Source organism: Nelumbo nucifera, chromosome 2 (assembly GCF_055504915.1).
Source record: "Nelumbo nucifera cultivar China Antique chromosome 2, China Antique-T2T, whole genome shotgun sequence".
In the NCBI taxonomy this organism is placed as follows: Eukaryota; Viridiplantae; Streptophyta; class Magnoliopsida; order Proteales; family Nelumbonaceae; genus Nelumbo; species Nelumbo nucifera.
Genome location: NC_142650.1, coordinates 26,116,592 through 26,138,462, shown reverse-complemented (window position 1 = coordinate 26,138,462; position 21,871 = coordinate 26,116,592). Strand labels below are relative to the sequence as shown.

Sequence of the window (21,871 nt, the reverse complement as noted above, 5' to 3'; positions counted from 1 at the left end):
AAGTGAAATACAAAAACCTTTCTTCTCGTATATGTTACTAGTTTGTATTTAAAATGGGGAAATGCTATCTCTTACAGTTTGCATCTTGTTCGATCCCAGTTTGGCACAAGACATGCATTGCCTTTATTTATGTTAGAGTTAGACTAGTAAGGTGTTTTGGAGATGATCAGTCTTGTATTATATGGATCGAGTTCATTCAAATTTCCTGACATTCTTTCGCTATAATATAATTAATGCTTTAGAGTTTAGGCTTGTGCCTTGGTTTTATTATTTATATTTTAGAATTGAGCACAAGAGTAGTTGAACAATTCCTATATTGTCTTTGTGGTGGTCTGGTGGATGCGTTTTGATAATTCTAAATTTATGACTGATAAACAAACATGGGCATTAGGAGTAATGTTACAATGTTCTTTTATCCTATTTTATCACAGTATTCTGTGCATTTTTACTTTATAAGTCGAAGGCTCAGGAATAAGATCCCGACTTCCCATTCTGGTAGATTTTCTCTAAACTTGTTTTTCTTTGTGAATTACTAGATGAGATTGCACACAACAGAAACAGCCCAGAATTCAGTGTTATGTTGCAAACTTGCAAATGCGGTCATCAACAGACTTCCTTCAAGAAATTTTGGAACCTTTAAATCATCCCTTTGTTTAATTAATCAGGGTAGATCAATCTTGTATCTTCTTTTTCACAGTTTCAACTTAGTCACGCCACACTTAGGAAATGCCTTCAGTAACCACCATGATTCTAATAATTTGTGCAAATCATTTTCATTGTCTTCCTTGAGAGGAAGTGGAATGGGATCATTTGTGCAAACCATTTTTATTGGCCTCTCCATAATAATTTATGCAAACCATTTTTGCGAAAATCATTTTGATTGGCCTCTCCACAATTATTTTCCTTGAGAGGAAGTGGAATACACAACCTCCCTACATCTAGTCATCTAGAACAGACTTTGGGGAGGTAGGACTATTTGTGTCCATGCATGACTTCAGTCTTTCCATTAAACTTGAAAACCAGGGTAAACCCTTCCTTGCAAAGAATAGAATGCAAGCCTCTGCTCAAGAACAAACTCCTGTGAAACACTCATCACCTACAATTAAAGTTAATGGTCATAATACTTCAAGTGAAGAACATTGAGCTAAAGCTGGCTTAAAGCCCGATGGGGAATAAAGAGAAAATGCAATCTCAAGAAATCGTAAGGAAAGATTGAAGAGGATACAACTCAAATTCTCCATGTGGTTATCGAGAGAACAGAAAAATAAAAAATAATAATGAGAACAAAAGAAGAAGAAGAAGAGGAGGAGCAATTTACTGTCAATCGCCGGTTGATTTCTTGCCATCGGATGTCGATTGATGTCAGCCACCGGTGATCTGGTAATGGGATAAGATTCAGATGAGAGAGGGTGGGACTATGGGAGGTGAATCCGAATGTGAGAGTGAAGGGAAAATTCAAAATTGTGTCTTGGAAGCTTCAACCATCTGAATGTAAGGGATTTTAGCTTTTTTGTCTGATAGTGACCGGTTCAACCAACCAAATGAATGTTAACGACAAAACCCGTTAGTTTGTTATTAATACCAAGAAGGTGAAGTGTGCGTCCACGCTTCCGGTAGGATGCGAACCCTGTGAAGAGTAGATTTGATAAGTGGGACATGAGAGCAAAACGGGATCTGCTCCTCACACGAGGTGCTTCACATGCACATCTACCATGTATTGGGAACATCTCCCGTACTTATGAATTATTATTCATGGGAGATGTTCCCAATGCACGGTGGATGTGCATATAAAGCGCCCCCCGTGTGAGGAACAGATCCAGTCTCATGAAGATCACAACTTACATCACCCAAACCTAGTTTTACAGCTCATTAGAAAAAAAAAAAAAATAGTAGTGTAAATAGTTAAATACGGTCTTGACAAAACGCTAGTGAAAATCCGTAAGAACTAAAGAAATAACATTTTTATGAGCAGAAACTTATTAACTAATTAATAGATGACTTTGATTATATTCCAAAGTAACCATAATTTTTTAAATGTTTTTTTCTTTTGATGGTATTTGGTGAAACGCCCGAATTTTAAGAAAATAGGATTTGATGCTCACAAAATTGTGTGCTCATCCTGGTATTTTTTCAGCTGTGCATTAGGAATATCTTTCTATCAATGAAAAGATAGTCTAGATATTATTCCATGCATAACTGCAAATGGCTGTAATAATTGTGTGAGAATTGAATCCGCCCATTTTAAGGGGTTGGGAAATGAGGAGGGAGAATAAGCTGACGTGGATAGCAACCTTTTTAAGTATATAGAATGGATATAGTATTTATCCAGACTGATCTGCTATTCACACATAGTACCTCACACCAGGTACATCCCACTGTCCATTGAGAATATCTCTACTACTTATGTTATTATTTACGGGAGATGTTCCTAATGTATGATGGATGTGCTTGTGAAATCATTGTAAGGCGCCCTATATGAGGAACAGATCCCAATTCATATTTATCTCGTGACACTTCCTTACAAATGGGCGCCTCACAGGCACATCCACGGAACATGAGTTTAAATCTGCGCCTCACCCGCTCTGCGCCTTCACACTGCTTCCGCTTGTAACGCGTGCAGGGCTAACGTGACGTCCGTTAGCCCCTCCCGTTAACCCCGAAAACTCTTATCATTCTAAATCTCAAAATCCTATCTCGAGTTCGTGCAACTGGTCCCCTGACCCCGAGTTCTCTTCTCCAGCTCGCCAGAATTTTCTTCTCCTTCTCCGGAACCGGAGATCTACAACGGCAACGGTGGGTACTCTCCAGCTCATCTTTTTTTTTTTCCGGATATTTTCGTTTTCCAGAAATAAAAAAAACCAGGGGCAAAGTTCTCTTCTCCTTCTTCGGCACCGGCAGGTACCTATTTGGTATGGGAGCAAATGCCCACCCGCTCTCTGATTTGGATTGCTTTTTCGGTCCTAGTCGAGGTAGCTTAGGAAGTTGGGAGATGGTGAGCTCTTTAGCGGGTTCATTCATCTTAAAGCTCCATCCCAACACGTAATGGGAAGTAGAAAAGGAGCCCGTCGATGAACAGAAGCCAACGTACATGGAATCCTCCATGGACGGAGAAAGATTGCGAGAATAGGAAAGAAGGGGGATATGGGGTTTAGAAACATCAATTGGAGCCAACGTTACATTCATCTGTCCTTCTACGCCATTGTACTCTATCCATACTTGAATTGGTTTCCCACTTACGAGGCTTAGATTCTTACGGTTATCACTTTGATCGATATAGCATACGATACTTGGGCAAAAGAAACAGACGTCAAGCCGTTAATATCGATACCGACATGGTTGTCGTTGATATCTGAGAACTCACTGTTCTTGATGGTGTCTTGCTCTACTGCAACAACATGATTGGACAGATTACCGTTGTTGGATTCATTGGAGATGCCTAGATACTGGGTCGGTCGAGCTCCGGGTAGCGCTCTTGAAGGTGTGATCACGAAAGCAATTCCATGACCATAAAAATTTTGGAACTTGGGGAGGATCTCAAATACCAAAGTGGTAGAAAATGTGAAAACATTGCCGTCCGGTAGATTCTTGAAGCGGAGCGGATAGGGATAGAAGGCATGGCCCAACTGTCGTTTAGATTGATTCGTTAGCATCAAGAGACCGTTGGGTATGATCTGTGCTTCACCATCCAGGCTAATTTTGGCACCTCGAAATCTATTATAGATAAAGCTAGTATCTTCCAAGGCCGTCGAGGACATGAGTAGAAAAACAAACAGGCAAGGCACAATAGCAGTGGTAACAACCTTCAGAAACATTGTCCAGAGATCTTGTCCGAGAACGTTTTCTCGTATTATCTCCTATCCAAATCTTGTTTACTTTCTTCTATGGTAGAGATTTAATGGATTCCTCAGGAGTGTAAGAATCAACTTTTCACTTCTTTGATCGGAATCCTGATGGGAAATGGGGTCATTGTGGAAAAGCTCTGAGGCATGTCTGAAGACATTATCTTTAGAACATTATTTGCCTCCACTCAATTTCACTGAGTTTGTTGGATTACAGGTAAATCCGTTCCCAAGATACAATAGAGCCTTGGGCGAGAATCTGCAACTAACAAAGTTGAAGAATCTCCGAAGAAACCTTCTGTGAGACTGTAACAGACTGGACTAAGAATGGGAGAGAAAGTGGATTTCAAAAATGTGTGTTTTTGAAGTCTAATTTATACTCCTTAAATAGTTTATGAAGAGGTATGAAAAAAAGGTAGGTGCTAATTCAGAAAATGCACCTTGAACAGTCACAATTTCAAACATTGTGACTATTTAAAAGGTAGTTAACAGTTAATGACCGTTAACTTTGAATTGTACCTCTTGATCACACCCAATCGAAAGGTGACCATTGATCTCATCAACGGTGATCAACGGTCAGCATCGCACCAAAACCAAAGTTGTCTTTAATGAGCTATGTGGGTGCAAGCAAAATGCGCCTCATTACATGCATACACGCTCGCACATGTGCGCACGCGTTGCGCGGTATCAAATCCCCATACTCTCCTCTACTATTTCTAAGGAATAAATAAGCTCCTATTAAAATATGAAAACAAAGCTTATAACTTTTCAATGTGGGATAAGTTCAAAATTGGGTTTTGTAAAGGAAAAGCTAATAAAACCAAGTATGCTGGAAAAACTTATAACCAATCAATCGATATCATCTCTTTCCGGCATCATAGATTTTTCCATCAAATCTACTTTCTTCTCCATGAACAATATTACAGGCCGGGAGTCCCTAGTTGATGCATCCATTTCCACCTTCCACGTTAAATTATTCAACTATATCGATCTTATGATTAACCACCTTTTTTCTGTTTCACCGTTTGATCTTATCATTAACCACCCTAGTTGATGCTTACCCGCTCTCTGATTTCTGGAAAACGAAAATACCAGGAAAAAGAGAAAAAAGAAGAAATGTATGAAAAAGGCGAATTGGAGAGTACCAACCAATCCCGGAGAAGGAGAAGAGAACTTTGTCGTCGATTTCTCTGATTTCTGGAAAACGAAAATATTAGAAAAAATAAAGAAAAATAAAAAATGTGTGAAAAAGGTGAGCTAGAAAATACTCGCCGATTGTCGTTACAGATCACCGGTGCCGGACCCGAGAACTCTGGCGAGCTGGAGAAGAGAACTCGGGGTCAAGGGACCAGCTGCATGAACTCGAGAGGGAAGAGGTGGGAATAGGGTTTTGAGATTTCGAATGATATGTTTTGAGAGTTTTGGGGGTAATAGGAGGGGCTAATGGACATTTCGTTAGCCCCGCACGCGCTACAAGCGGAAGCCGTGTGAAGGGACAGATGGCACACTACGGGCATGTGGGGCATTTGTGAGGCGAGAGCAAATGGGGCGTAGATTTGAAATCTAGGAACATCTTCCGTCAATAATAACCAATAAGTAATAAGTATGGGAGATGTTTTAAATGCATGATAGGATGTGCCTGTGAAGCGCTTGTGCACGCTCTATTCGCCGGTCCGATCTCGTTTATGTCAAAATGAAGGTAATAGACCAATTACTACTCGCCACTGGATGAAGGCAACCGACGCAATTCCACCGTCACGAATTGCCGTGTAAAATTGTTACTAGTTTTGTACACAATTCAGTTGATATTTGTTCGGTATTTCACGTTGGAACCTGGAAGCAACCGACCACCTCAGCCTCACGTCTCAGGTGATGAGGGTCCCGAGGCCAGTCCCCCCGGCCTCTCTCTGTCGCTGTCGGGTTGGATTTTGTCATTTGGAGGAATCATTGGGTGCATAGTCGTCAATACATTCATCAATTTTGACCTTTAAATGTAAAGAGAAGTCCTCCCTTTTATTTCGTATCAACTATCAAGGAATCTCCTCCCAAAGCTTTGGCTTTCTTGAATTTGATTTCCGAGAGAGAGAGAGAGAGAGAGAGTCAGAAATAGAGAAACGGAGTCTCTCTCTAAAGCTTTCTCTTTGCTTGATTTGATTCCGTAGACAGAGAAGGAGAAGAAGAAGGAAATGGGAGGAGTGAAGATCTGGAGCGCTATCGAAGTTGCAGAGGAAGTTGGAGAAAGTTGTAATTCAGATATTCCGTCTTCGTCTCTCACAGTCGACATATCTCTCCCTCTCCCTCAAATGAAACCTCGAATCATGTTCGTTACTATTAATTTCTACTTGTTCTCTGTTTCGAAAATTTCCTTTTAAGCCGTTGTTTTGATGTTAATAGCTTAGCAGCTAATTGGAATTGAATCTGTTGTTCTATTTGAGCTTTTGTATTTAATCTCTAATTTTCTGTTACTTGGGTTTGTATGGCATTGTATTTGATGTATATATTTTTCTAAAACTAAGGTTTTTATTTATTTTTGGTACTGCTATTCATATATATACTTCTCTATATTCGATTATTGTTTGTTACTTGTGGAGTCATTGCTTTTGTTTGCTTAATCTTTGCAAGGAGGTTTCTGACGGTTTTGTTTTGGTTTATTTTCAATAGAGAGTTGTGTAAGGATATGTTCAAGAAGTGGTCGCAGTTGGATGAGTCTCATTTCTCAATTGAAACGGTTTCTGGTGGCATAACTAATCTCCGTAAGTGAATTTGCATTTCTGTTGTTTTATTTTATTCTTTTATGTTTTTTGGTGTGTTTGTGTCTTGTAACTTGTAACGGTGATTTTCTAAATTCCAGGACGAATAGTCTGTTTAGTGCCAGCTAAGCGGAACTTGATCTCTATACTGTGCTAAATTACATTTTTTTCTATTTTCATTATTTATTTTCCTATTCTAAACAAGTGTTACCTCCTTGTTTCCAACTTCAAGTCATTAGTGTGTATTGGTTAAAATCAACAGTTGCTGCCCAAAAATCCTGCTGTTTTGGTCTTTTGATGGATAAGTATAGATGACCCTTCTACTTGTTACTCATTTGCTATTTCTGTTATTTTTCTAAATAAATTGCAGCACCATACAGTGTAATATGGTCGAACTATGAACTATCTTTTCAATTGAGGCAGAATTTGAGCAGTTTTTTATTATATTATTCCATACAGTGCTAAAGGTATCTGTGAGGGAATACAGTGGTGATGATACTGTGACAGTTCGACTATACGGTCCGAGTACTGAATATGTGATTGATCGTGAACGGGAATTAAAGGTATATCTCCTTGTTCTTGATGGTTCTTAAATTCTTGAGTATTGATCTATCCAGATTAAAATATATTACAGAGCTTCAAGACCTATTTGAAGCTGACAATCTGTAATCTTGTTCCCATTGTTATTCATATTTTTGGAGCATATAAGTAACATATATTTGCAAACTAGTCCAAGAACTATTTTGAACATTATTCACTCAGTCAAAACCACAAGGAAATATGTGTGGTGAGATGTGTTATCAACATCATTTACTGCATAATTCATGTTCCGCAGATAGTCAATGTAATTTTTTACCTTTTTCTACATTTTTTAATTGGATTTGTTTCACTAATAAAACCCACTTTTTAGTGGTATTTATGTCATTTTAACTTAAATTGCCTGATATTTTCTGGATGATCCTTTTCTTTTTAAGTTTTCCTCCTTAAGAGTTACTTATCAGATATTATGCTTAGGCCATTAGATATCTCTCAGCAGCAGGATTTGGTGCCAAGTTGCTTGGAGTATTTGGAAATGGCATGGTGCAATCCTTCATCAATGCTCGTACACTTTCACCATCAGGTAAACATCATAAACTTTCTACATTTGCATAACAAAAATGATGAAGTTTCTCTAAATTGAAGGGTTGAAAGTTAACTTAGTAGAAAACCACCTAGAGTTTGTCACTATCTTACTGGAAGAAGCTTCTCTCAATATTGGTTTTGGTACCTTCTGAAAGTCCAACCATTGGTTGTTCTTATGATTTCTGTTCATCTTTGATGCCAATAAGGGCCATTACCCAATGTTGGTCCCATCTCTCTGGGGTCTTGGAAGTAAGGTTTAACATAGCTGAACTGTTAATCGTTAAACCTTTTATATATTTCAGATTTTTGTTAGCGATTACATTTTGGTCTGTGTTGGTATCAGTGAGGAGTGATTTCCAAATGTGATATAAGAGCATCAAAACATTTTGTAAATTGGAACTTCCTCCTTTTCCCTTAAATTAATGAATTGAAGGTGTAGCCTTCAGTGGTCAGCCAAATAAAATGCTACACAGAAGGTGGAGATTTTGCAACAAGCCAGAAAATAACTTAATCATATGGATTTTTTAAATCCTGTCATAGGTACCTGCACTTGTCTGTTGACATGGATTCTTTCTATTCTTTATTTGCAGATATGAGGAATCCAAAATTGGCTGCTGAAATTGCAAGGCAACTTTGTAAATTCCATCAGGTGGAGATTCCTGGCTCTAGAGAACCCCAACTATGGAATGACATCCTTAAATTCTTGGAGAAAGGTCCTTTCTTTATTAGTCCTAGCATATTTCAGTTAGAATGCTGGAATTCCATTTATATATGTAGACTTGGATGGGTTTGGCAGCCACACTTACATGACCTGTAAACCTTGCATGAATAAACTTCCTTGCCAGCCTAAAAGGGCTCCAATATGAGATCCACCCTCTCCTCATGTAAACTTTCAGCAGAATAGAATCACACGTGTGGCTAAAGAAATCTCTTTCTTGGACATTTCTAATTAAAAATTTTGAACCCCAATAGCTGTCATTGCTAAGGAAATAGTCTAAAAACTGATAGGATATAGATCTGACATGGTCTGGGGCACTAAATGATGGCAAATCCACAGGATGCTTATCTGATGAAAAGTGCCCCTAAAATCTGAATTTAAACATCACTCACTGAGACAGGGTTGGGGAGGGGGGGGGGAGTGATGTGCAGCAGAGGCATCTAGATGCCACCTTTGGAAAATATATTTCTTTACAAGCAAATACATTTTTATGGATCTCATAGTCAACATATGTAAGAGGGGAAAAATAAATTCAGGAGATACATTCATTCACTTTATTAACTTAGCTATACTTGACAAAATTAATCCTTTTTTTTCCTCCCTTTAAATGTAGAAGCAAACAAATATGCATCATGTGCAAGTATTTTGTATCTCATGTTCTTATTGTTACTTTATCTTGCAGCATCTGCTCTAGAATTTGATGACAGTGAGAAACAGAGGAAATATGAAACAATTTCATTCAAGGAAGTCCAAGATGCAATTTTTGAGCTTAAGGTGGTCATGATTGTGATAGGATTATTGTCATGTAAATTGTTGTTATTACCTACTTTTTGGTCATTAAATTTGAAAATGAAATATACTTAGGTTAGGATTATGAGATGCCATACTTCTATCTGCTTGCATGTGACATTTGGAGATGGGCTGTGAGAGGTTCAATCCTCGCTTAGAAAATTTCTTTAGTTAAATTGATTGATTGGTGGGTCCTAAAACACACTTTACATATTCCACATGCAATAGAAGAAAGCAAAGGTTCCTTTCTACCCTCTTGTATCCAGATAGAGTATCCATCAGGAGATGGAATGGAGAAAATTTATCTTCTTCAGTGCAATGTTTTGAATGGCAGAGGTGTGATAAGAAACTGTGATATTTCAATGCATGGGGTTTAAGCTCATGAGATGACATCATTTTCTTTCAAGAGAACCGTGAAATTTTTTGATTGCTCAAGAAAAGCATGAATTAAAACGAGAAAAAGTATAGAACTATGTGCAAAACGATCTATACTTTATATTAGAAGGAATTAATTGTCATATAAACAAGGATTGTAAAGTACTAAGAACTTTAGAAAATAAAAGAGCCACAAATCCATCATTTTTTTTTTGAAAAAAGGTAAGGTAATACTATTCATAAAAGATCCATCATTATTTTTTTTTTTGATGTATAGCTGACAGAAATTTATCAGGATTTTAAAGCTAACACCCACCCGAAAACAGAAAAACAATTACATCGCTTGACCCCTGTTTCTACTGTTGCTACAGTAGTCCGAACCAGTAAGGAGAAGAAGAAAGAGAAGGAGAAGAAGAAGAAGAAGAGAAGAAGAAGAAGATGAAAGAACTGTCGAACCTGATAGCTAAACCCTATCAATCGACCTCTTAATAGTGATTAGGCTCTAATTAAATGTACAAGGACTAAACTGCCCCTACTTAAGTATGGGACAGAGAACCTCTAATAAGACTGCCAATAAGCTCATAACTTAACCAAGGTGAGTTGACTAATCTACCTTTATTCGGCTAACTCTAACACTCCCCCTCAAGCTGGAGAATATATGTCATATAATCCCAGCTTGTTACATATATAGTTCACTCTCCCTGAGCTTAAGGCTTTTGTAAACAAATCTGCCCACTGATCACCTGAGCCTATATGTTCTGTGCTTATCTCTCCAGTAAGAACCTTCTCCCTCACAAAGTGGCAATCAATCTCTATGTGCTTTGTTCTCTCATGAAAAACAGGGTTGGATGAGATATGGAGCGCAGCTTGATTGTCACAGTACAACTTCATAGGTTTATCCATGTGGAACCCGATTTCTTGTAGGAGATTCCTCAACCACACTAATTCACATGTAGTGTGTGCCATGGCTCTGTACTCGGCTTCAGTACTGCTTCTAGCCACAACCGTCTGCTTTTTACTCTTCCACGTCACAAGATTTTCTCCAAGAAATGTGCAGTAACCTGTAGTAGATCTTCTATCAGACACAGAGCCCGCCCAATCTGCATCCGTGTACCCAACTACTTCAAGTTTTCCTCCTAGTTTATACAATAGCCCACGGCCTGGAGCTCCCTTCAGATATCTTACAATTCTGAGAACTGCATCCCAGTGAGATATACGAGGGTTCTACATAAATTGGCTCACCACATTGATTGCAAAGGAGATGTCTGGTCTCGTGATAGTCAAATAGTTCAGCTTCCCCACTAGTCGTCTATACCTTCCAGGATCATCAAATATTTCCCTTGTATCACTGCTCAACTTAACATTTGGTTCCATAGGAGTCTCAACCGGTTTTGCACCTAACAGTCCTGTTTCGTCCAATAGATCGAGAACATATTTTCTTTGGCACAGGTTTACACCTTGTCTTGATCTAGCAACTTCTATACCCAAGAAATACTTCAATGTCCCAAGGTCTTTTGTTTGAAAATGATTTTATAGAAAGACCTTGAGTTTGTCGATCCCCAATTTGTCACTGCCGGTTATGACAATATCATCCACATAGACCACTAATAAAATCTTTCCAGCTTCTGAGTCATAGCTGAACACTGAGTGATCAACCTGGCATTGTTTCATTTCAAAATTCTTCACCACTTCACTAAACTTCCCGAACCAAGCACGAGGCGATTGTTTCAACCCATAAATTGCCTTTTTCAGTCTGCACACCTTACCAGCCTCCCCCTGAGCAACAAACCCAGGTGGTTGCTCCATATATACCTCCTCTATAAGGTCACCATGAAGGAAGGCATTTTTTATGTCAAGTTGAAATAAGGGCCAATCATACATAACTGCCAGGGAAATTAACACAAGGACAGAGCTAATCTTAGCCACTGGAGAGAAGGTCTCCATATAGTCCACTCCATACAACTGTGAATACCCTTTAGCAACAAATCTGGCTTTCAGACGCTCCACACTACCATCTGGCAAGTATTTAACAGTATACACCCATTTACAACCCACAACATGCTTACCAGGAGGAAGAGTAGTGAGCTCCCACGTGTGAGTATGCTGAAGAGCAGAGAGTTCCTCCTCCATTGCCTGCCTCCACCCAGGTGAACTAAGAGCCTCTTGGACATTGTTAGGTATGGAAATAGATGACAATAGTGCTGGCGATGTGAGGCGAAAAGGCGAGATACTGAAACAAAATTGGAAATGGGATGGAGAGTAGAACTACGTTTACCTTTCTGTAAGGCAATGGGTAAGTCAAGTCTTGAGGGTTCAGCAACTGGAGCAACGATAGGATCCGCGGAGAAGGTAGAAGCTGGAGGAGGGGCCGGTGTCGTTCGACGTGTATACACTTGCCGAATTGGTGGTCGTTCAGTAGGGATCTGCACTGGATGAGGTGACGAGTCAACTCCAACAGGAACACCCGGAACGGGATCACTGACCAGAAGAGGAAGAAGAAGTAAAGGTGGAGACGAAGATGCTTCAGTTCCTGAGAAAAAGGGAACATACTCAAAAAAGGTGACATCAGGACAGACATAGCACTTCCAAGTAATGGGTTGTAACACTTGTACCCTTTTTGAGTCCGAGAGTAGCCAAGAATGACACACTTAATGGAGCGTGCATCCAACTTGTCTATTCCAGGACTCAGATTGTGAACAAAGCACACACAGCCAAAGATACGAGGTGTTAATGGAAAGGGAGACAAGGTGGGGAACAAGATAGAGAAGGGAGACCGACCATGAAGAATAAAGGAGGGAATCCGATTAATGAGGAAACACGCAGTAAGTACAACATCACTCCAAAACCGTTTAGGAACACTCATATGATGAAGAATAGATCGAGCTATTTCAAGGAGATGACGGTTCTTTCGTTCAGCCACCCCATTTTGTTGAGGAGTGGATGCACATGAAGTTTGATGAATGATGCCATGCTGTTCTAAATGCTGTTGAAAGGAAGTTAGAAAATATTCACGACCATTATCTGAACGAAGAACTTTGATTGGAACACCAAATTGTGTACGTATTTCAGCATGAAATTTTTGAAAAATGGAAAATAATTCACTCATTTCTTTCATTAAATAAATCCATGTCATTCTTGAACAATCATCAATAAAAGTGACAAAATACTTGTAACCATTATAAGACTATTTTGATCGGGCCCCAAACATCTGAATGAACCAAAGCAAAAGGACTCAACATACGACTTTCAACTCTAGGACTGAAGGAAACACGACGATGTTTCCCAAACTAACACGACTCACACTGTAACACTGACAAATGACTCAAAGACAGAACTAGTATCTTGAGTGCCTTGAGAGAAGGATGTCCCAGTCGACAATGCCACTGTAGAGGAGTGAGTGAAGTCTGAAGTGCAACTGATGATCCACCACCGTCAAGATAATACAATCCACCTGCTTCATGCCCCCCACCAATCTTCTTCCCCGTCCTGAGATCCTGAAAAACACAAGAGGAAGGGAAAAAAGTAACAGAACAGTTAAGAGTCTTGGTTAATTTACTAACAGACATAAGATTGAATGGAAACTTAGGGACATATAGAACAGATAATAAAGAAAGAGAAGCCATGTCAACATTGCCAACACCACAGATGGGAGAGGAGGAACCATTGGCAAGGGTAGCAGTTTGAGATGTGGAAGTTTCAGAGAGAGAAGAGAACACACCTGGAGTCCCGGTCATGTGATCAGAGGCTCCAGAGTCAATAATCCAAGGAGAGGTTTTAGATGACAGGCAAGCTATACCTGAGTGGGCAAGAGTAGCAGTAGTGTGCTGTGAAGTGGACTGAAGGAACCGCTCATACTCATCACGCGGTACACTCACCATCTCCCTTCTGGAAACAGATGTAGATGTGGAAGGAGTTAGGTCTACCTGTTGATTATCACTGACATCAACCCCACCAGCAACAGCATGATTGGCCCATTTAGAGGGAGGGCGGCCATGAAGATCATAACAGAAATTTACGGAATGTCCTTCCCTGCCACAGTGGGTACACTTCCTTGTAGAGTTGCCTTTTTCTTTGCCACGGCCTCCTCCTGAGTCACGACCACCACCACGGCCAAATATGGAACCACCACGACCTCCTTGGGAGGCATGTCCTCCCCCTTTCGTACCACGTCCACCTCCTCTGGCTGTCACAAAAGCTGATCTATCAGACTGTGTGGGATTCTCTGTCTGTCCCAAAGAAATCCTGCGAAGCCGAACAAACACTTCCTCAAGTGTAGGAAGGGTAGAGCCCCCCAATATTTGGGCCCTAACTGGTTCATACTCTGATTTCAACCCCACTAAGAACCTTGTGACATCTAGTTGTTTCCTCTGTTGTTGCTGAACCTTAACATTTGGAGTGAGAGGATGATAGACATTGAGTTCATTTCTGAGGTTCTTCATACTGGCATAGTACTCTTCTAGGGTTTTATTTCCTTGTTGTAGACCAAAGTACTCCTGATAGAGCTGATATACCCTTGTAGTATTATCTTGCCCAGAATACAGCTTGTTGGCATGTTCCCATATGCCCTTAGCTGTATCTAAGAACATGAAGTTGGCACTTATTTTGGGTTCCATACTGTTCCATAGCCATGTCATGATTTGAGCATCCTCCTGTTCCCAATCATCAAACCCTGGAGAGTCAGCCGGTGGTTTATCTTCTTTCACATGCTTCACTTTTCTCTTTGCCTTGAGAAAGACTTCCACCGACTTGGCCCATGGAACATAGTTCTCACCATTCAGTTTAATTGAAGTCATCTGTACACCTAGATAGTCAGAGGAAACCACCACACTAGGTTTCTGATCACTACAGCCATCTCCCATTGCTGCCATGATACTCTTTCAATGCTGCCTCTAATCTGAATTCCCAATCACCAACTAAGTGTTGCTGTCAAGAGTTTGATGTTCCAGAACCTACAGCAGTCCCTAAACACAATGATAGATACACACGCCTTTGTTCTTATCCACATCACTACTGATTTCACAAAAAAACACAGACTACACCGACATTAATTCAGCACTTACTAACCACATGCAAGCTCTCTTACATCTACTCAACAGAGTTTGTGCATCACAAGCACCACCACACAGCCATAGCTGTCATACACAATACAGACCTGCTTTAACGCTTTTGAGAGGGCACCACAAGACCAACAAGAACTCAACTAGTACCATTGCATTACACCTTGCACCATTCGGCCACCTACAGTAGCAGCCCTTACACCATTTGGTCACTGTAAACACAGCCTGTTCTTGGAATTTTTCCAAGAACCAGGGCAACAACCAACCTAGTTCTCTAGGTTCTGATCAGTCATCTCAAATTCTTGAAGATTTTCAACCCAGAAATACCAATAGCACACAGAGGAGAGATAACCAACCTTCGTTTGAGAGCTTCAGCCAACCATTCACTGCTGAAGTTGTTTTCTTAGGAAAGGAGGTTCTGCGCACCAGAAAAAAGAAGAGCTGTGATGTTTCAGGCCTGGGACGAACCACTTTTCTCCATTGACAGCCCAGAGAAGAAAAGGAGAGAACTAAAGCACGAACTGAAACAGGTCACAAACTGAATTTGTCATGCTCTGATACCATGTTTCTACTGTTGCTACAGTAGTCCGAACCAGTAAGGAGAAGAAGAAAGAGAAGGAGAAGAAGAAGAAGATGAAAGAACTGTCGAACCTGATAGCTAAACCCTATCAGTCAACCTCTTAATAGTGATTAGGCTCTAATTAAATGTACAAGGACTAAACTGCCCCTACTTAAGTATGGGACAGAGAACCTCTAATAAGACTGCCACATAAGCTCATAACTTAACCAAGGTGAGTTGACTAATCTACCCTTATTTGGCTAACTCTAACAACCCCAGTACATACTATCCCTTATAGCCCCTTGTTTTGCCAACCCATTTGCAGACCTTGGTGTCGAGGTTACACTTGCTCCAAATTCATGTAGAATGTTTTTTCTCTCAAACAAACATATCTATACTCACATGGAATCTTGATGTCATCTCATTATGTTTATATTTTATTTTGGTCTGTAGCCTGTAGGCATTGGTCACATAACATTCTAGAATCGCATCTATACCCAAAGTCCACAGCAATGATCTCTGATTTTTTGGAAAAGCTCTTCCCAACTGCTCATTGTTACTAAATAAAAAGGAATTCCTAATTTCCTATATAAGGAAAACTGTAATGATCAAATGCTTGCAGGTTGGCATTAATATTTTAAATTCTCAAAACATATATTATCACTGTAACAGCAATTATCTAATGCTAATTTAATTTTGGGTATAGGATGTTAAGAGCTTTCCTATAGGAGGGATAATGATGTGTGATTATTCAACAGGATCTAACAGATCTTCTTGACGCTCCTGTGGTATTTGCTCATAATGATTTGCTGTCTGGGAACTTGATGCTAAATGACGATGAAGGTAACTAGTATTCCCCTTTATCCAGTGGATGATATTTTAGGTGACTCTAGTCAAGAAGTTAGAATCTATTTTTCTCTTTGAAATTTGAAGTAGCTTATATATATATATATAAGCAGTCTTTAGGTGTTAACACCTCAGAGGTTCTGAGTGTGAGATATCACATGGAAAAATGAAATCTAAGCATGTGTTAATGCTTAATGTGAATTGAACAATGCTATGATAATCCAACTTTTGGTTGTCTGATATGGGTAGGCTGATTTTAGCTTCTGTTTCTGACCTCAATGTTTATGGACTTCCAGAAAAACTTTATTTCATTGATTTTGAGTACGGATCATACAGCTATAGAGGCTACGATATTGGGAACCACTTCAATGAATATGCAGGCTTCGATTGTGATTATAGCTTGTACATTTTCTTCTCTTTTCTTTTCCTTCCATACCTTGCAAGTAAATGCATTGATCATATAACAAGGTTGGCTTTGTGGCTCCAATATAGGTACCCAGACAAGGATGCACAGTATCATTTCTTTCGGCATTATTTACAACCTGAAAAACCTCAGGAGGTAGACAAGTTGAACAAATAATCTTTAAATTACTTAATATTTGCATGTTGCTAGATGTATTCTGGCTTCATAGTGTTGCATTCAACCTGGAGATATCTTTTTTTTTTTTTTTTATCTGAGTTAAATGCATGTGTATTTGGGGAAATCAATGAAGCATAGATCAATGTTTTGTAAAGATACGCGGTCCAGAAATATGCTAACAATTCATATGGCACAAAATGGTGACCTTCAAAGAAGTCATATAGACATCAGAAGTTTGGGCTGTTTTGATGACTATAATGAGATAAAAACTACATATCTTCGTAGACGTTTTTTTTAAAGAAATTCATTAAAAGAAGACAAAGAACTATAGACAAGCAAAACAAACTAAAGGACTCAGAGAACACTGAAAAGAAAGCATCATGCAAGACACAAATAATGACCTAACAACATAACCTACTAAGACCTACTAACAAATCAACATCAAAGCCCAACAGAAAAACAAAGAGTTAAGTCATAGCATCATCATAATTAATGTTGGTTATCAACCAAGATGGCAGATCATAGTAGACTATGTGCAGTAGTCCTCGTACATTCAGTGGTAATAAAATGCAAGCAATCGCTTTTTGTTTTCTTGATTTTTCATTCCCTCTCTCTCCCTCTCTCTCTCTCTCTCTCTCTCTCTCTTGGATAATAAGATCTTGCAAGTATGACTTATATTCTGTACCAACGGGCATTTACAGGATGCAGTTAATCTTCTGCAATACTTAGGCTTGTAGATTTTCCTGGATTAGGCATCTACCAGCCGCTAGAGTACCTTGCTGGACATGTAAATGAACTAAATATTAGATGTTTTTTCATTGTAAATGTATCTGAAGTGCATTCTAATTTTAGTTCTATTTGTGGTGATAATGCATAATTTAGCAATGGATATGGCACTAAGCAGAATGGAATGGCAAAACAAGATTCAGATAGCCAACCCCATATAGTTGAAATAAGGCTTAGATGATGATTACGTGGTGATAATGCATAGGAAGACTAGAAGAGTACTTATATTAGCTTTCTGTTGGCTGTTGTTGCTGCCATGTTTGCTTGCTTGCTTCTGATTTCTGTTCAAGATTAAGTTCAATACAAAATTGTTTTTATATTTAACTATTCTGTTGGGAAGTAGCCTTCACAATGTGGGCTCTTAACTTTTTGTTGGTTAGTGGAGGCATATATTTAATTTGAACTTTGAAACTCTCTGGTTTCTACAGCTAAATATCTTCTTTGTACCAGGTATCTGTTGAAGATCTTGAAGCTCTATATGTCGAGACCAATTCATTTATGCTAGCATCACATTTGTACTGGGCTCTATGGGCACTTATACAGGTAATATCTTGTCTCACTCCTTGCCACTTGGGTCCAAGAAGGTAGACTGATGACAACTCTTATTTGATTCTTTCTATTGACTGTAGGCAAAGATGTCCCCCATTGATTTTGATTATCTCAGTTACTTCTTTCTCCGCTACAATGAATACAAAACTCAGAAAGATAAATATTTCTTGCTAGCACGATCATATGTTGCAGGATCCAAGACTGGGTGACTTATCCACATTACCACCATCATTTGTTTATGGAAGATTATAATCTGTATTGTAGCATTAGAATATCTCCTTTAGGTTTTCTTGTATCCACTAATTAGAATAAAGTAGTCTGGGGCCCATGATTTTCTTTGTTATAATTCTGAAACATGACGTTAAAATTATTTAGTCTTCATATCTGTAATAGCTGCCTTTTTTATTCAAAATTTCTGCCTTCTCCATTTTTGTGAATCTGATGTCTGGTTCTACCTATGATACATGGTTTGGTCTTTGGCTCTGGACTAAATACCAACCAAGCATGTTTAGACATTTGTTATGGTTTGTCTTTTTACGGACTAACTAACTGTTCATAATAATTCCGAAACCTGTTTCACTTTTGTTGGTGAGGTTGTAGTGCCTTTCTATTGGGCTAACCTGTAAACGGGTTTGAAGGTCCATAACACAACTGCTCCATGTTTCATGCAGTCAAAGAAGCTCCTTTCACCAGAAAGCATCAATTATCAAATGGACTGTAATTATTGAATACAATGTGTTTGTTTTATTTCTGAAATTTTCTTGAGATTTAATAAACTTTCTTTATCATCCATCTGAACCTGACAACCCGACCCAACTACAATTAAAACCTAGTTCCAACTTATAATGATCTTACTTGCTGATTTCTGATGATAATTTCTGATCTTCGCACTAATTGATCTTTTAAATGAGACCTGCTACTGTGGTGGGTTGGGAATTTTAAAGCTCCTAAAATAGAACATGTGGTTAATTATGGTGGCATTCTTTCAATTACACTGGTGTTCTCTAATGTGAGCTGTTTTTCTTGTGAGTTCAAAAAATAAATCAAAACCTTTTGGTTTCAAAACAAGGTTTATTGAAGTCTTGACTAACAAGATCCTCAATCCATTTCGGGCAGTTTTGAGCAAAACAGGCATACAGAAAGCTCATGAGCTATTGCATTTACAGTCCTATTTACAAAACAGAAACTGATGCTCCTAGATCTCGATGCTTCTAAAATATCTTAGCACAAAAAGAGAGCGTCCCTAGCCAATTTGATAAGTTGCCCTTTCACCTGAGTTAAGTTTAAACAGTGACTTTCTATAGTTATCTGCCCAGGATGAAGATTGCTACTCAATTCTATGCCCTTCAAAATGGCTATTGCTTCTGCTTGGATGGATCACAAGAGTACAAGACCGCACTGCTTCCAATACTAGACTGCAATAGCATTTCCCCTGTGATCTCTAGCAACTAGTTCAAGACCAGCTTTACCAACTTTCAAAAAGCTCCCATCTGTGTTAATCTTTACACAGTCAGGCAAGGAAGGCTGCCAAACGGACCAGTTGATCTATTACTTTCCAGTTGGGAAGAAGGCTGCAATTCTCGAAGGGAGGTCACGCTCCTCTCTATCATAATCCTAGAAACACAATCCATAGTCCACTCTGGGTTTGGGTTAATACTCTAAAAAATAAACTTGTTCATATATTTTTTTTCAAATAGACCAAATAAGAAGAGCAGAATAGAGCAGTAAATCATCTTTTCTGTCTTTAAAAATCTTACACTAATCTATCCAAGTACTGAACCACGCATCAAAAGAATTTGCCTTGCCAACGAAGTTTTACAGCGAAACACACTTCCAAACCAAGTTGCTTTTGCATGTCACAATAAAGAACATGTAAAATAGATTCTTCATCTTTATCACATATTGAACAAAGTTCTTAATTTTGGAGTCAACTTTTAAAATCCACCTCTTTCCAGTGCTCTTTTATCATTGTACTTGGACGGTTGAAGTGTTGATCCAACCCCTCCCTCCCTATAGCAATCCAAACCGGATTTCTTGCCCTCTACTCTCTACCCGCCTTGAATTGCAGTCATACATCGCCATCTTGCATTTTGAGATGTGCAGTTGCAGTGTAAGGTGGGTAGGGTGCAGGTAGAGAAAGTGAGTAAGAAATCTGGGTTCATAGCAATCAGTCTGTTCTGAAATCAATTTCTTTGCAGTATGATAGGCTGATTTTACACTGAATACACCATTTTCGTTTTGGTTTCAAAACAAATTAGTTCTTAAAACAAAAGCGCATAAAACATCTTCTTGGTTGTATTTATATTTTTTATTTCCAAGACTGAAACAAAGAATGTGTTATTAAATTTCTAGTTTGAATTTTGAAAAACATTATTTTTATCTGATAATATGTTATTATATTTCATAAACCGTATAATATCTGATAATATTAATTTTTTTTTATGCTTTCAAAAACATGAATGATCTTTTGAAATAAAACCAACTTGAATGAAATGATGTGATACTTTGTTTTTTGTTTTTCTAAAAGAATTTTTTTCTATTACATACAATATCTGAGAAAAATTCGTATTGATTGGTACTTTTATATCCTCATTTGAATCTATATCTATAGCACTCACTGTCTGTCATAGAAATCGAATTACTTGTCATTGATAAGAAAAGAAATTTTAATTCATATCTTCGTCTCTTTTCGCCGTACTACATTTTAGAAAAAAAAATAAAAAAGTTTAAGAACCCCTTACCTAATATAAATAGAATAATAAAATAAAAAAAAAACACACACACACACAAAGAATATTCTAACGTTTTTCTATTAATTGATCAAATTCGAGACGAGAGTACACCTAATTAAATTTTTTAAAATCAAACAAGACTTGTAATTAATCTATTAAATGATATAGAAATTAAATTTAAGAAAAGCCTTTCATTTTAATAATTAATTCTTTCAACTCTATGTAAAGTAAAAAAAAAATGGTGGGTATCTTAATTTTAGGGGTTCCCATAACATAAATAGAAGTTTGCTTTATTGGGTCACCTCTCAAAAAAAAAAGGACAATTCAAGACCACCTTTCATTTTTTTAAATTTTTTTTTGGCTGGTGGTGATTACAAAAACAAATTGAAGAAACCAAGAACCTGCATATTGTACAACACCACCTGAATAGACTGTTCGTAGGGGCTCTCATATTTCAGAGCCATGTGAACAGATGATGTGGGCAAGCCATCAGGTAGGAGACAGTCTAAATTGGACATCTGTTCATTTCTGCAAATCCTTATCAGCTCTATCTTACCATGCATTAATGGCTTTTGCAAACTATTAATTTTAATTTTCCAGGGAAGGGTTTTCTTTTGCTTAACAGAGGCTTCTGGGCTGTTTTGCAATCCTGGTGGTAATGCTTACTGTTTTGGATTTGGGGTTGTCATCAGGCTTGTTTCTAGGGACCACCCATTTTCAGTTCTCTTCTACAAGACAAGAGATGGCGTCTGAAGGAGCTAGACTGAGCATAGGAATACAAGGTAGGGTCCATCCAGAACAGCCTGTGTGGACTGGTCCAGGCAACCTGGTTTTAGTACGAGCCAGGCTGGATAACAAGAGAGGCCCATCCCCCCGTCTGAAAAAGAGCTTAGCCTAGGCCTGAGATAAAGCCTGAGTTTGTTAATCCAAGCCTGAAGCCTATTAATCACTTCTATTGGGCCAAGCAGGAAGCTTTGTTATGTGGTAGTAGGATCTTTAGGCTGACCAAACCGTTCATCCGATAGGGGACCATATATACGTTCAACCCCCACAGCCTAATCAGTCATATGCCCCACCTTGGGTTGGTGGTTTACGGAACTAATACTTGCTGTCCATTATGTAGTTTGGCAAACTTTTGCATTTATTTAAGCGTGAAAATACACTTTGTA

General features: G+C 38.6%; 1 protein-coding gene across 1 annotated transcript; it reads left to right on the top strand.

The window, feature by feature from the left end:
• The first annotated feature begins 5,506 nt into the window (after positions 1-5,506).
• Positions 5,507-18,407, top strand: LOC104595367 (putative ethanolamine kinase). The gene is made up of 11 exons (XM_010256073.3): positions 5,507-6,159; positions 6,501-6,592; positions 7,049-7,152; positions 7,604-7,709; positions 8,302-8,424; positions 9,112-9,203; positions 15,968-16,052; positions 16,352-16,457; positions 16,548-16,614; positions 17,872-17,964; positions 18,051-18,407. The coding sequence occupies exons 1-11, from the start codon at positions 6,026-6,028 to the stop codon at positions 18,177-18,179; spliced, it is 1,131 nt and encodes a 376-aa protein (XP_010254375.1). The 5' UTR covers positions 5,507-6,025; the 3' UTR covers positions 18,180-18,407.
• The last annotated feature ends 3,464 nt before the right edge of the window (positions 18,408-21,871 follow it).

What these genes read in the sequence shown, in the direction of transcription:
- LOC104595367 (XM_010256073.3), top strand. Translation starts at nt 6,026, where the DNA reads ATGGGAGGAGTGAAGATCTGGAGCGCTATCGAAGTTGCAGAGGAAGTT. An exon ending in CCTTAAATTCTTGGAGAAAG is followed by an intron (nt 8,425 to 9,111) that starts GTCCTTTCTTTA and finishes TTTATCTTGCAG; the next exon opens with CATCTGCTCTAGAATTTGAT. An exon ending in CTCTATGGGCACTTATACAG is followed by an intron (nt 17,965 to 18,050) that starts GTAATATCTTGT and finishes TATTGACTGTAG; the next exon opens with GCAAAGATGTCCCCCATTGA.